This window comes from Hypanus sabinus, chromosome 13 (assembly GCF_030144855.1).
Source record: "Hypanus sabinus isolate sHypSab1 chromosome 13, sHypSab1.hap1, whole genome shotgun sequence".
In the NCBI taxonomy this organism is placed as follows: domain Eukaryota; kingdom Metazoa; phylum Chordata; class Chondrichthyes; order Myliobatiformes; family Dasyatidae; genus Hypanus; species Hypanus sabinus.
This window is the reverse complement of record NC_082718.1, coordinates 48,900,997-48,915,208: the sequence shown is the minus strand read 5'-3', so window position 1 is coordinate 48,915,208 and position 14,212 is coordinate 48,900,997. Positions and strand designations below refer to the sequence as shown.

General features: G+C 43.4%; 1 protein-coding gene across 1 annotated transcript in view; it reads right to left on the bottom strand.

Annotated features, from left to right (window-relative positions):
• Positions 1-14,212, bottom strand: part of cd9a (CD9 molecule a) — a 56,296-nt gene that overhangs the window by 14,840 nt on the left and 27,244 nt on the right. Inside the window, exon 2 of the mRNA XM_059987574.1 lies at positions 10,648-10,750. Within this exon, the coding sequence (XP_059843557.1) occupies positions 10,648-10,750 (103 nt within the window). The remainder of the gene's footprint in view (positions 1-10,647; positions 10,751-14,212) is intronic.

Here is a 14,212-nt window from a genome sequence, read left to right as displayed (position 1 = left end):
ATCAACAGCACACCAAAAGCATGCTCTGAGTGCTCCAGCACTGTGAGTGTGGCAAACACAAATTACTAGCTACATCCTTTTAAATACATCAAAGCAGTGGTCTTTATTTTAAAAGTTTTATGCAAGGCTGAAATTGCAGTTCTGTTTCTTCAGATGGTGAGACTTAACCTTGATGACATTTTGAGGGCTTGTTGTTGACGTTAACAGCAATGATATGTCAAACAGAGCTGCCTTTTACAAAGAACAGGAGATGGTAATGTACATGAAGGATGGCATTGTGGAAAATGTTAATCGTTTACAGCAGCAGACAATAGTAATTTGTATTTCGAACACAGATGTACATTCTGCAAGTAGCACATTGTTTGGTTTCTGATGTTGTAATTTTTTTTTCTGGTGAAAAGACTGAAATCAGATTAATCTCCAGCTACAGATCAGTTGATTAAATTGCTTGCTTTCTACATCTTGTTACTTGTTGGAAAACTACACCCATACACTTAGATATAATAAGTGATTCATACAAAAATGCGAAGTTGCAGTTACCGCTTTCAAACTCATCATCTCACTGGAAAAGTTAATTAGTAACTTTGTCTAAACACAGATTATATAGAATTCAAGCATGTACACCTAGACTTTCACATCAAGTGTCAAATTAGTCTTAACATGAAGTAGAAAACAGGTGCCTGAACTTTCCAGTAGGCGGCCTGGTCAATTTAAATAAGAGGTTTTTAAACAAATCAAACTCAAAATGCAGGTGCCATATGGCTTTAGTTAACAGTTCAAAAAGCTCTCAAGATGGTGGTTGCTAACAATGAATAGTGTTCAGGGAGATGGGCAGATGGAACACAACGTAGGGAAGTGCATGATTGTGTATACTTCAAACATGAGCTGAGGTAGTTTGTGCAATATCTAGTGGTTCATTGTGCTGTTTAGCAACAGTTTCAAGGATTTTGAGCTATTGGTTTTATCAATAAAGAGCAGGCAGATCATGCCACATAATTACATTTAGGAAGTTAAAGAATGCAGATTATAATGTTTTTGTTACAGAGGAATATCAGGTCAGGTAGGCAAATAAGGTGCAAGGACCACAGTGAAGCAGATTGAGAGAGTACGAGTTTATCTTTTAGTGTATGAAAGATATTGGTACAATATAGTCATGCACACCAAAATACCGTGGTATGCCTCTGTATACCCTGTTCATACAGAAAAAAAATATCAGCATAGGCATAAGATAAGCTGAATATCAGAGGCAAAGAAAGGGAATAAAAGGGGACTTTTCCTGTTTGGTTGCTAGTAGTTAGTAGTGTTTGGTGTTGGGTTCATTACTTCACATGTTGTATGATCATGATCTGGATGAAGAATTTGAGGCTTTGCAGCCAAGTATAGATGATACAAAGATAGACGAGAGCAGGTTAGGAGAATGGCGAAGAGGAGGCAGATGAATATGATGTAGGGAAGTATATGATCATGCACTTTGACAGAAGCAATAAAGACAAACATTTTCTAAATGAGGAGCAAATTCAGAAATCAGGTGCAAAGGAGCCCTACTGCAGGATTCCCTAAAGCTAACTTAGAAGCTGATTCAGTAGTAAGGAAGCCAAATGCAATGTTAGCATTATTTCCAGAAGGCTAGAAAATAAAAGCAAGGATGTAATGCTGCAGCTTTAAAAAGTATTGTCCAGGCAATCTTTGGAATGTAGTAAGCAGTTTTGGGCCCTTTCGTTAGGAAAGGAGGTGCCAGCATTGGAAAAGGAGCATTTGATGGCTCTGGCCCTGTACTTACTGGAATTTAGAAGAATGGTGGGGGGGGGGGGGGGGAGAGAAATTTCATTGAAAACTAGTGATTATTGATAAGCCAAGATAGAGTTGACATAGAAACAGAAAAAATACAGCACAATACAGGCCCTTCGGCCTACAAAGCAGTGCCAAACATGTTCCTACCTGGAACTACCTAGGCTTTACACATTGCCCTCTCTTTTTCTAATCTCCATGTAGCCATCCAGGAGTCTCTTAAAAGACCCTATCGTTTCCACCCCCACCACCACTGCCAGCAGCCCATTCCATGCACTCACTACTCCCTGTGTAAAAAACTTACCCCTGACATCTCCTCTGTACCTATTTCCAAGCACCTTAAAACTACGTCTTCTCATGCTAGCCATTTCAGCCCTGGGGAAAAGCCTCTGCCTATCCACATGATCAATGCCTCTCATCATCTTGTACACCTCTATCAGGTCACCTCTCATCCTCCATCACTCCAAGGAGAAAAGGCTGAGTTCACTCAACCTATCCTCATAAGGCATGCTCCCCAATCCAGGCAACATCCTTGTAAATCTCCTCTGTATTTTTTCTATGGTTTCCACATCCTTCCTGTAGTGAGGCAACCAGAATTGAGCACAGTACTCCAAGTGGGGTCTGACCAGGGTCCTATATAGCTGCAACATTACCTCTCGGCTCCCAAATTCAATTCCACAATTGATGACGGCCAATACCCCTTATGCCTTCCTAACCACAGAATCAACCTGCGCAACAGCTTTGAGTGTCTTATGGACTTGGACCCCAAGATCCCTCTGATCCTCCACGATGCCAGGAGTCTTACCATTAATACTATATTCTGCCATCATATATGACCTACCAAAATGAACAACCTCACACTTATCTGGGTTGAACTCCACCTGCCACTTCTCAGCCCAGTTTTGCATCCTATCTATATCCCATTGAAACCTCTGACAGCCCTCCACACTATCCACAATACCCCCAACCTTTGTGCCATCAGAAAATTTACTAACCCATCCCTCCACTTCCTCATCCAGGTCATTTATAAAAAAATCACGAAGAGTAGGGGTCCCAGAACAGATCCGAGGCACACCACTGGTCACCAGCCTCCGTGCAGAATATGACCCATCTACAACCACTCTTTGCCTTCTGTGGGCAAGCCAGTACTGGACCCACAAAATAACGTCCCCTTGGATCCCATGCCTCCTTTCTTTCTCAATAAGCCTTGCATGGAGTAACTCATCCAGTGCCTTGCTAAAATCCACATAAACTACATCTATGGCTCTACCTTCTTCAATATCTTTAGTCACATCCTCAAAAAATTCAATCAGGCTTGTAAGGCATGATCTGCCTTTGACAAAGCCATGCTGACTATTCCTAATCATATTATGCTTCTCCAAATGTTCATAAATCCTGCCTCTGAGGACCTTCTCCATCAACTTACCAACCACTGAAGTAAGACTCACTGGACTATAATTTCATGCGCTGTCTCGACTCCCTTTCTTGAACAAGGGAACAACATCTGCAACCCTTCAATCCTCTGGAACCTGTCCCATCCTCATTGATGATACAAAGATCATTGCCAGAGGCTCAGCAATCTCCTCCCTTGCTTCCCACAGTAGCCTGGGGTACATCCCGTCTGGTCCCGGTGACTTATCCAACTTGATGCTTTCTAAAAGCTCCAGCACATCCTCTTCCTTAATATCTACATTCTCCAGCTTTTCAGCCCACTGCAACTAAACCCTACAATCAACCAAGATCCTTTTCCGTAGTGAATACTGAAGCAAAGTATTAAGTATTTCTGCTATCTCCTCCAGTTCAATACACACTTTTCCACTATCACACTTGATTGGTCCTATTCTCTCACATTTTGTCCTCTGGCTCCTTACATACCTGCAGAATTCCTTGGGACTTTCCTTAATCCTGACTGCCAAGGCCTTCTCATGGCCCCTTCTGGCTCTCCTAATTTCATTCTTAAGCTCCTTCCTGCTAGCCTTATAATCTTCTAGGTTCCTATCACTGCCTAGCTTTTGGAAGCTTTCGTAAGCTCTTCTTGACTAGATTTACAACAGCCTTTGTACACCACAGATCTTGTACCCTATCATCCTTTCCATGTATCATTGGAACTTACCTACTTAGAACCCCACGCGAATATCCACTGAACATTTGCCACATTGCTTCCGTACGTTTCCCTGTGAACATCTGTTACCAATTTATGCTTCCCAGATCCTGCCTTATAGCCACATATTTCCCCTTACTGCAATTAAACGTTTCCGTAACTTGTCTGTTCCTATCCCTCTCCAATGCTATGGTAAAGAAGATAGAATTGTTATCACTACCTCAAAAATGCTCTCCCACTGAGAGACCCGACACCTGACCAGGTTCATTTTCCAATACCAGTTCAAGTACAGCCTCTCCTCTTGTAGGCTTATCTACGTATTGTGTCAAGAAACCTTCCTGAACACACCTAACAAACTCCACCCCAACTAAATCCCTCATTCTGGGCAGATGCCAATCAATATTTGGGAAATTAAAATCTCCCACTACAACAACCTTGTTATTATTACTCCTTTCTAGAATCTGTTTCCCAATCTGCTCCTCGATGTCCCTGTTATTATTGGATGTTCTATAAAAAATACCCAGTAGAGTTACTGACCCCTTCCTATTCCACAGACTCCATAGACAACCCGTTCCATGACTTCCTCCTTTTCTGCAGCCGTTACACTATCTCTGATCAGCAGTGTCACGCCCCCCACCTCTTTTGCCTCCCTCCCTATCCTTTCTGAAACAAGCCTGGCACTTGAAGTAGCCATTCCTGCCCCCTGCACCATCCAAGTCTCTGTAATAGCCCCAACATCAGAGCTCCAAGTGCTGATCCACGCTCTAAGCTCATCCACTTTATTTATGATATGGGGATAATGTTTCCAATAGTGGGAGAGTCTCAGACCAGAGGGCATAAACTCAGAATACAAGGACATCCTTTTTAAAACCCAGGTAAGGATGAACTTCTTTAACCAGAGGGTGATGAATCTCTGGAATTCATTGCCTCAGGGAGCTTGGAAGGCAAAGTCAAAGGATATATTTAAAGCAAAGATTGATAAGCTCTTGATTAGTAAGGTGTCAAAGGTTACAGGGAGAGGCAGGAGAATGGGATGGAGAAGGAAAATAAATCATCCATGATTGAATAGTGGAACAGACGGCAAGAGGCTGAATGGTTTAATTTTGCTCCTATGTCTTGTGATTTTGATTATCCTGTTTAAAAATATGTATGAACATTTGAAGATCTACCAATGGAATTGCCATAGAGTACTGAAGAACACTAACCTTCCACCTGGTGACTGGAATCGCGGCAGGTAAAAAGGGAACTATGGGTTTATTGGGCTGCCTTTGGTAAGGGAAAGTTGTATAAAGTAACACTGGTGACATGGCAAGACAAGGGTTAAGACAACCTTGCGTATATACTGCTGCTCTCTGCCAAAGTTGGCTGGACAAGGCTGCGCAGGCCAGTACCAGAAGGACAGCTGCATGTGATAAGCAACAATATGTCCATTTGGTTCTTCATTGTGCTCAAAGTTTCAGCAGCAACAATAAGTTGGGAGTTTGCAGAGTTAATTGACACAGAGTGGAATCAAAAGAAATTGTTGGGAGATAAAAGACAATGGGTCCACTTTGGAGATATCTCCAACTGTACCAGGAGGCACCACAGCCATGGATAATTCAGTATCAGGAATGATGCTAGTTTGCCTTGCTGTAAGGGTATCGTTCTATGAGATACAATATCACCATCAGATACATGTCCGTCCTACCACTCTACACCAATTCCTCACATAACCCATCCAGTTTTCTTCTCTTGCACAGTCACTTTAAATCACCCTTAAATTATATTTACCAGATTTAAATTATGTTTTTTTCAAACTTCTGTGTGTCTAAGATCTCATTCCTGTCCCTCCTAGTTACTCACAGGTGCATACCCTTTCTTAAAGAATATTGTTCGGACTGCAAACAAGGGCACTGGGTACCTGGTGTGACCCCCCCCCCCACCCGCATTTTGCTGGCTCTCTGGCCCCAGTGATTCACCAGTAACTCAGCGTGGAATGGCTGCTTGTGAGGGATGGTGTTGGTGAATGGTATAGTCACTCAGCACAGAGATGTGCAGGCCAGGTCTACATCCTGGGTAACAACCAGTGTGTGGATCTCTGATTGCAACTAACACGTGTTGACAGACTACCCAGATCCCTTCACTGGATGTGAAGGGTAGCTGTGACCTTTCCTCTGCCCAGCTGCAAATGGCACTCCCTAGTCCAAAGATTCATTTATTGGAACAAACTAGCGACCACTGTCAAGCTTAACACCCTTGGAGGAATCTTCACATTAGGGACAGCTGAGTAGCAATGCAAGGGGAAGGGATACCATGGCTTCCTCCCTGTCCAATAGTAAGTGATGTGAGACACCTCAGGATGTGGCCAGTCAATGTGCAGGCACATGCCGCACAAAACTATCCTGAGGCAACATCAATGAGTGTATCTAGTGTTTGTTCTGTTTGTCCTGGACGCATAACATACAGTCGGAATATGCTCGTTAACATCAGGGCAAACTATGGCAGAAAAACTGACGAGTTCTGGTGTGACATGGACAGTTTACGCCGCTACGGTCTACTATCCGCTACCCAGCCGGCTGCTTCCCGAGGGAGGAGGAAGCGAAAGTGCTGTGAGAGAAGACAGAGGGGTAAGAGGGCCAGCATCCATGCTAGGCTAAAAGCTAACCCCACCAGGCCAGGGGTACTGTCCCTCCTGCTCTCAAATGACCGCTCCATCGACAACAAGCTGGATCTGCATCTGCTGAGAGAAACACGCAAGGAGTTTAAAGACCGCTGTGTGTATGTCTTCATGGAATCCTGGCTCCACGACAACATATCAGACGTGGCGATACAGCTAGAGGGAATGGCATCGTTTCGTGCTGACAGAGAGGCAACTAGCTCCGGTCAGAGCCGGGGAGGGGATCTGTGTAGCTACATCAACAAAGACTGGTGTGCAAATGCTATAGTAGCTGCTAAACACTGCTCGTCTCTGGCTGGATTTCTCATTGTGAAATGCCGGCCGTTCTATCTGCCGAGGGAATTTGCCATCATGCTTGTAGCAGCTGTTTACACAGTTCCCAGTGCCAATGCCAAGGCTAATGCTAACGAAGCACTGGGAGGCCTACATGAAGCCATCAGTGAGCTACACATCCTGACAGCTTTGTGGTGATTGCTGGGGACTTAACACACCAGCTTAAAGACTGTGTTCCCCAAATTCCTGCAACATGTGGATTTCAAAACCAGGGGAGACAACACCCTGGACTTGGTTTATACCAACACCCACAGGCAAACAAAGCAGCCCCCTGCCCCCATCTTGTCCACTCTGAGCACATATCTGTCATGTTAACACCAGCATATAAACCACTGCTTAAACATGTGAGAGCAGATAAGACAGATAAGGGTCTGGCCAAAAGGAGCAGCCTCAGCACTACAAGACTGTTTTTTGCACACAGACTGGGACATATTCGAGACAGCAGCCTCCTATGCTGACCATATAGACATTGAGGAGTATGCGGAAGCAGTAATCAGCTACATAGCCAAATGCATGTTGGATGTCACGGTGATGAAAACCTTCACTGCACATGGTAATCAAAAGACATGAATGACAACAGAAGGCCCGTGCTGGCTACTGAAGGCCCGTGACACAGCCTACAGATCGAGGGACAGGAGTGTGCTTCGCTCAGCCAGGACTGCGCTTTCATTAGGGATTAGGAAAGCGAAAATATATGGACACTTCTGTGACACAGGTGACACCAGACAGATGTGGCAGGGAATTCAAGCTCTGACAGACTACAAGATCAGGCAGAAAACAGCGATGCCTCTCTTCCAGACAGGCTCAACAATTTCTTTGCACGCTTCGAAGCATCAAACACTATAGCAAGGGGGAGGGCCAGTCCCTTCTTACCATCTGACCAGCCAGCTCCAATCATTGATTCAGAACACACACGTAGGATCCTGGCTAGGGTCAATCCACGAAAAGTGGGAAGTCCTGACAATATCCCTGGACGTGTGCTCAAGGAATGTGCTGATGTATTAGCAGATGATGCCACACGCAGGTCGATGGAGCAATACCTTACCTCCCACCTAGGTAGATAATTATCTTCCCCCTAGCCCATTTCCCTCCAGCCTATCGCTTCCCAGCTCTCTACTGTATCCCTCCCCCCACTTCTTATCCCCCCTCGACCATCCAATGTTACTTCACTCCTGATGAAGGGTTTCGGCCCGAAACGTTGTTATTACCTCCTCCCATAGATGCTGTCTGGCCTGCTGAGTTCTGCCAGCATTTTGTGTTTTTTAGAAAATTATTCATCTCCCCCATTTTTCCGGTGTAAACTCCTAATACATAGGTTAAGCTTCAAAGACAGCATCAATTTGGAGTACTCCCAAATGAGCTGAAGCACGATATACTTTTGCCTTGAATGACTTTCAGAATTAGTTTTAATCAACAGTTCATTTTCCAAACCAGCGAAGTGCCAACCCTTAAACCCTGCCTCCCCAATGACCCCCCACCTTAAATTCCTCCATATACCTGTCTAGTATTCTCTTAAATTTCACTAGAGTATCTGCCTCCACCACTGACTCAGGCAGTGCATTCCACACACCAACCACTCTCCGAGTAAAAAAAACCTTCCTCTAATATCCCCCTTGAACTTCCCTCCCCTTACCTTAAAGCCATGTCCTCTTGTATTGAGCAGCAGCACCCTGGGGAAGAGGCGCTGGCTATCCACTCTATCTATTCCTCTCAATTCCAGTGGAGTTTTTACTTTGGGGTTCATTCCTTTAAGTGAATTTTAGCTAAACTAAAAATCTTTCCAGACTTGCAGCACTTAATAATTGATTCAAGGATAGAAATACCAGTGTACTATTCAATTTTACCATTTTAGAATGCAGGATAATACAGCCTGGGAAAAGGCCCTTTGGGCCCATGACATGATGCCAAACTAATTAAGCTAGCAATTTAACACCCAACTAAATGAGTCCCTCTGCCTACACAAGGTCCATATCCCTCCCCATCCTAGAGCCTCATAAGCACCTTTTAGATTTGGTCTCCCCAAACAGCCAACTAATTAGTTACTTCACCAGAAAAATTAGCTTCCTACGTCCTGTGAAATTTTATACATTAGAACTCAAGTTCAGGTTGAATTGTCACTCAACCGCGTACATGAATGCAGCCATACAAAGCAACGTTCCTTTGGGGCCAAGGTGCAAAATGCAATGCCAGTAGTCACACGCAGCACATATATAAAAATAGCAGGAAAAAATTTACAAAAATATATATAGTGTAATCAGGTGACCACTGACGATCTCTTTTTATTGTTAAAATGCACTGATGTATTCACCTTGGCAATGCTAAAATAGCTGCCTGTGCCTTTAAGAGAAAACGGTGATGTCATTTTGCACGGGTGGAATAGAACGAAGAGTTGCCATGTTCTTGAAAGGACGATGTTCAAATGCTTTTCCCAGGTTGGGCAAGGAAAGGTGAATAATATTTGATAATATCCATGTAAATTCATTTATACTTGTTTATAAGTCTAGAATATCAGTAATTTGACATGTTTTACATGCGGATGCTTTAGATTTTCACGAGTAAAATTGATTGACACTTGAATAGTGTGATTGTGAAGCTCCTTAATCAGCCTACTAGGTTAGTCTTTTTAGTAATTCAACTACAAGGCAATATATTGTAAAAATGTACTTGTCTTTATTGTTTTCATGACTGAATGTGAATGTAACAGAGTAACAGGAATGTGTTAATCTGTGTTTATGTTGTGTGAGCAAGAACTGTTTTCAAGGTTAAGCCTATGTGTTTGGAAGTTAAGCACATGTGTGCCAAATGTGAGTTAAGGTGAGATGTACTTATTCTTATTTTTGATGTTTTGTATAAGATACAGGGTTGGTGTATTGCTTTTTTTTTAAAAAAGAATTGCCACTACTGTATTAGTTTTGTACATTTGGTGTTAGTATTTTCATATGTAACAAGGGTGTGGTCTGAAGTTAAACTGGGATTGTAATAGTAGGAACAGTTTTTTAAAAATTTATTTTGATACCCTCTTTCTGCAATAATACATCTAAAACAGATAAAGGAATTTAAGACCCAAAAAAGTATTTGTTGTCCTGCGTATGTATTTTTCCCCAGCTTACAAAAATAAAATAGCCCAAGTTTCTGAGTGTCGTGGCCTGGAGACTGATGGTGCATGGATGTTGTCCTGAGCCATGTTTCAGCAAGAAACAGCCCACAGTGGTTCCTTGTATCATGCAGTGCAGATGCAGCCAGTCGCAGTCCAGCTTGTCTTCCAAGCAAGCATGGAGAGCAGCACCAACAGGAGGGGTGAGCCCCCAACGCAGCGTGGAATCCAGCAGCACACAGCCAACTTTGATAACTTCTTTGCCGGCAGCCACAAAAGGCGACCCCCAAGACGTGAATGAGGCTCTGGTCTACGCCACAGCCAAGGCCACACAGCTCCCCCACTGTCAGTCTCACCAAAGAACCAGTGAATTGGACTCACAGTATTCTACATTACCAGTATGTAGCAGAACCTTGCAAACAGAACAAAAAATGTCCAAGACAACTATCCGCACTGATCAATGGACCACGCTCCCTGCACTTGCAGTGACGCCTTCTTCCCTGCATGGCAGAAGCATGCTGCAACATGGTGTACGACAACTGCAGCTCTGCCACCATCTAACCACACACCTGTGCTGTCGACCTGCAGTACTTGCTGCACTTGATAACCAGCAGCGTCTTGTGAATGTGGATGAACCCTACTCTAACCTCACTGCCCCAAGCTTCGCCATCTTACCTGTGTAGAACGTAGAAGGCTGGTCTTCCATCTCAAATATGTGCTTTGTTGATTGATCAAAACGAAGCCATAATCCAACTGCCAAAACTGCAAGACCTGCAAGCTGAACAGGAGAAATAATATTGAGTGATATGTCCAAAAAAGTTTTAGCACTGAACTTGCCAGTCTGCAAATAATTTATCCCTTCTCTTTAAAGATGAAATAAAAAGCTGGTGAGCAGTGCAGTAGAAAACTCTTGCCTTCTGTTTGCTTTTCAACAGGAAATTAAACAAATAAATAATAGATCTCCATGAGGAATCCATTTAAAGAATATATAATACATTGCAAGTGCTTTCATACTTGTAGGTAGACTTGCAGTCAACCTGAGCTCATTTTTTAAGCTCCTGCACATTTTCTATTGCCTTAAGTAATACTGTCTATTGCTGATTGTGTAATGGAATCTGCGCTGATGAGTGGCACCGGGTTCAAATCTGGCCAGCTCCTTGCATGCCTTCTATCTGTGCTGGGTTGAGTGCCAAGCTAGCAACTCAGCCTCGTGAAACAAATGTTAAAGAAATGGCAAGGTTGCTGCCTGATGCACTAAACAAGGTATGGGGGAGGAACTTACTTTTTTCTAAAAGTAATATAGTCCATTAAATTAACAAATTCAATGCACTAAATTAACAAGAGTGACCAACAATGTACAACAGCAATAGAGAACACTGAAAATTGTATACAGGGACAAGAAAACCTGACAAAAATGAGGTATCAAGGCTGAAGAGAAGGGGCAAGGAAATAAATAAAAGACAAGAAAGCCTGCAGATGCTGGAAGTCCAAAGCAACACAAACTAAATGCTGGAGGAGCTCAGCAGGCCAGGCAGCATCCATGAAAAAGAACCAACGGTTGGTGTTTCAAGCCGAGACCCTTTTTTGAAACTGGTCAAACCCCCCCGGTATCCTTGGCTGTGCAAGTCTAGGGAAGACAACCCCCGGCCCCGCCAAACTCGTGAGAGTTGAGGTGCTCCGTAACCCACACCTGTTTGTGTGGATGCTGTGTAATTTATAACAGATAGTACACCACATACAAATAAAAGATTAAGTTTATGAATTTTAATTTGACTGAAGGGTTAGTAAAGAAAAGAACAAAAGGGCACATTTTAATAAAAGAGTCAAATGTGTACAAGTTGGAGCTCAAAGTTTCTCTATAGTCATCAATCCTCAAACGATCTCACCCCGGGCTTCATCAAACCATGGTCCCGCTCCGAATTGTATCCTACAACCTCTTCTCTCCTGCGTATTCCCTCTTCATCTCTTCTCGACCAAAAGCCCCTAGCCCAACCTTGGTGTCCCGCACCAGAAAAACCTCCCCTTAATTTGACCATTCTAATGGATGGCATATTTCTCCTCATCTCTCATCTTCAACATTAACCCAAACAAGGTGATAACAGAATAGACTGCTCTTAAAGAACTGCTAAATGAAATACATACAGCATGACAGTAAGAATATGAACCAGGACACTACACTGGAAAGGCAAGGGAGAATACCAGAATGAAAAGGTGGGAGAGTAAGGGAAAGATGGGAAAAGACCCTTCCTTCTCAATCCTGAAAAAGGCTTACGGCCTGAAACATTGACTGTTTGTTCTTTTCCATGGATGCCACCTGACCCGCTGAGCTCCTCCAGCATCTTGTATTGCTAAGGAACTAATTAAGTCAGGAAGAGAACCACCATTATCTTAACAAAGAATAACAAAATAGCAACCCAGGCCAGATGCAGACAAATAAGAGGCAAGACAAGATGAGAAAGAGTCAGACCAAGAGTAAGTAAAATGTAATAATGCCCAAGCGGCAGAAATGGTAATTATTCTGCTTTAGTACTTGCTGCATAGGCAGATATACGTCACTGGTTGACAAAATTAGTCATTAGTCAAGAGATCCACCCCATGTTACAACATTGTTCACTGAAATGTCACATACCCACCCAGCAGAAGAATCCTGCAGTCCCACAGCAGCCAGTAAATCAAAACCAGCACTCTCTTGAAGATTACAGACAGCGTGCGTGAGACAGCCGGATCCTTATTTTCCCATGGTAGTGTAGCAGTTAGCACAATGTTATTACAGCTCAGGGGGTTTACAAGTTTGAATTCAATTTCTGGCACTGATCTATGTGGAGTCTCTGTACGTCCTCCCCATGGAACGTGCTGGTTTTCTCTGGGGCCTCCGGTTTACACCCACAGTCCAAAGACGTACTGGGTAGGTTAAAACTGGTCATTATAAATTGTCCTGTGATTAGGTTAGGGTTAATAGGTTTTGTAGGGTGTTGCTGGGGCAGCACGGCCCACGTACACTGCTTAATAAAAAGATTGTGTATGGTTTAGCACTCAACACTATTTCCACCATTTCAATTATCAATCATCAATGACTCACTGATATAAAACTGTGTTGTACGTAATTTACCCATTTGATGTAATCTTCTCATGATCTGGCTGCCCAAATACCTTACCCCTCCATTCAAGCTACATATTCCCAAATCAAACTGAGTGACTTGTATAGCATTTATTTAAAAAAATCTCAATTTAAGGCAGAGCTTAGGAGGGTCAATGGCACCTAACGGTGACTCCTTTGCTTACATCTTTGGCAGCAGCTCTATTTCTAGCTTTAATATCTCTATTTTTCCCTTTCAGGGTTCATTTGAAGACCCCGACCTGGATTTACACGCTGACTACGGTTCTTTGCAGGAATGGGACCCGCTCTCGGGGTTTCACAACCAGCTGTTGTTTGGCACGCCAAGGGCTTGCTCAGCCTATGAGCTCAGCTCACCTTTGGAGGCCTAGGATCTCAGGGTTCTGGAGACTGGCAGCTCGAAGGTCGGTGTCACGGCAGGAGATCCGTGTGTCGTCGGGGGAGTCGGAAGATCGACGGCTCTGTGCCCAGAGACCCGAGAGCTTTGGGCACAGTGCTTGAAGAAAAGCAACGCAACGGATTTTTAACATCGTAAACCAGCAAAATGTTTGTTATGACTCCCCTCTTGCTGTGAAATGGAGACATCTCTTTCTCCTTTATTAGTGGGAGAGAGAGCCTGTGGTATGTCAAATGCCGGGTGAACAATGTAGTGCAAGTTTTTGTCTTTACTAATGCTTTGCTCATACTAGAGTGCTCAGTGACGGGTGCTGATGCTTTTTTCTTGCCAGTGGGTGGGGGGGGAGGGGAGATCGTTGCTTGTTGCCACTTTTGCACGGGAGGGAGGGGAGTTGTGGTGGGGGGAACTTTGGGGTTCTAACATCTGTCATTCATTCTTTGGTGTACTCCTCTGTTTTCTTGGATGATTGCAAAGAAAAAGCACTTCAGGATGTATATTGTATACATTTCCCTGACATTAAATGTACTTCTGAATTTCATCTTATTTCATAACTAAAGAGACCATCTGAGCTTTTGGTTCATCTTCCTCTACAAAATTGTACAAAGAAAGTGAATGAATTGGTCTGGAATTTAACAATAAAAAAAAACACAAAGCTGGACCTTGCCATTCAGCTCCTGGTGTTGACATTGCTACTCATAAATTCAGCTGCTCTCTTTAGCCCAGCGCCG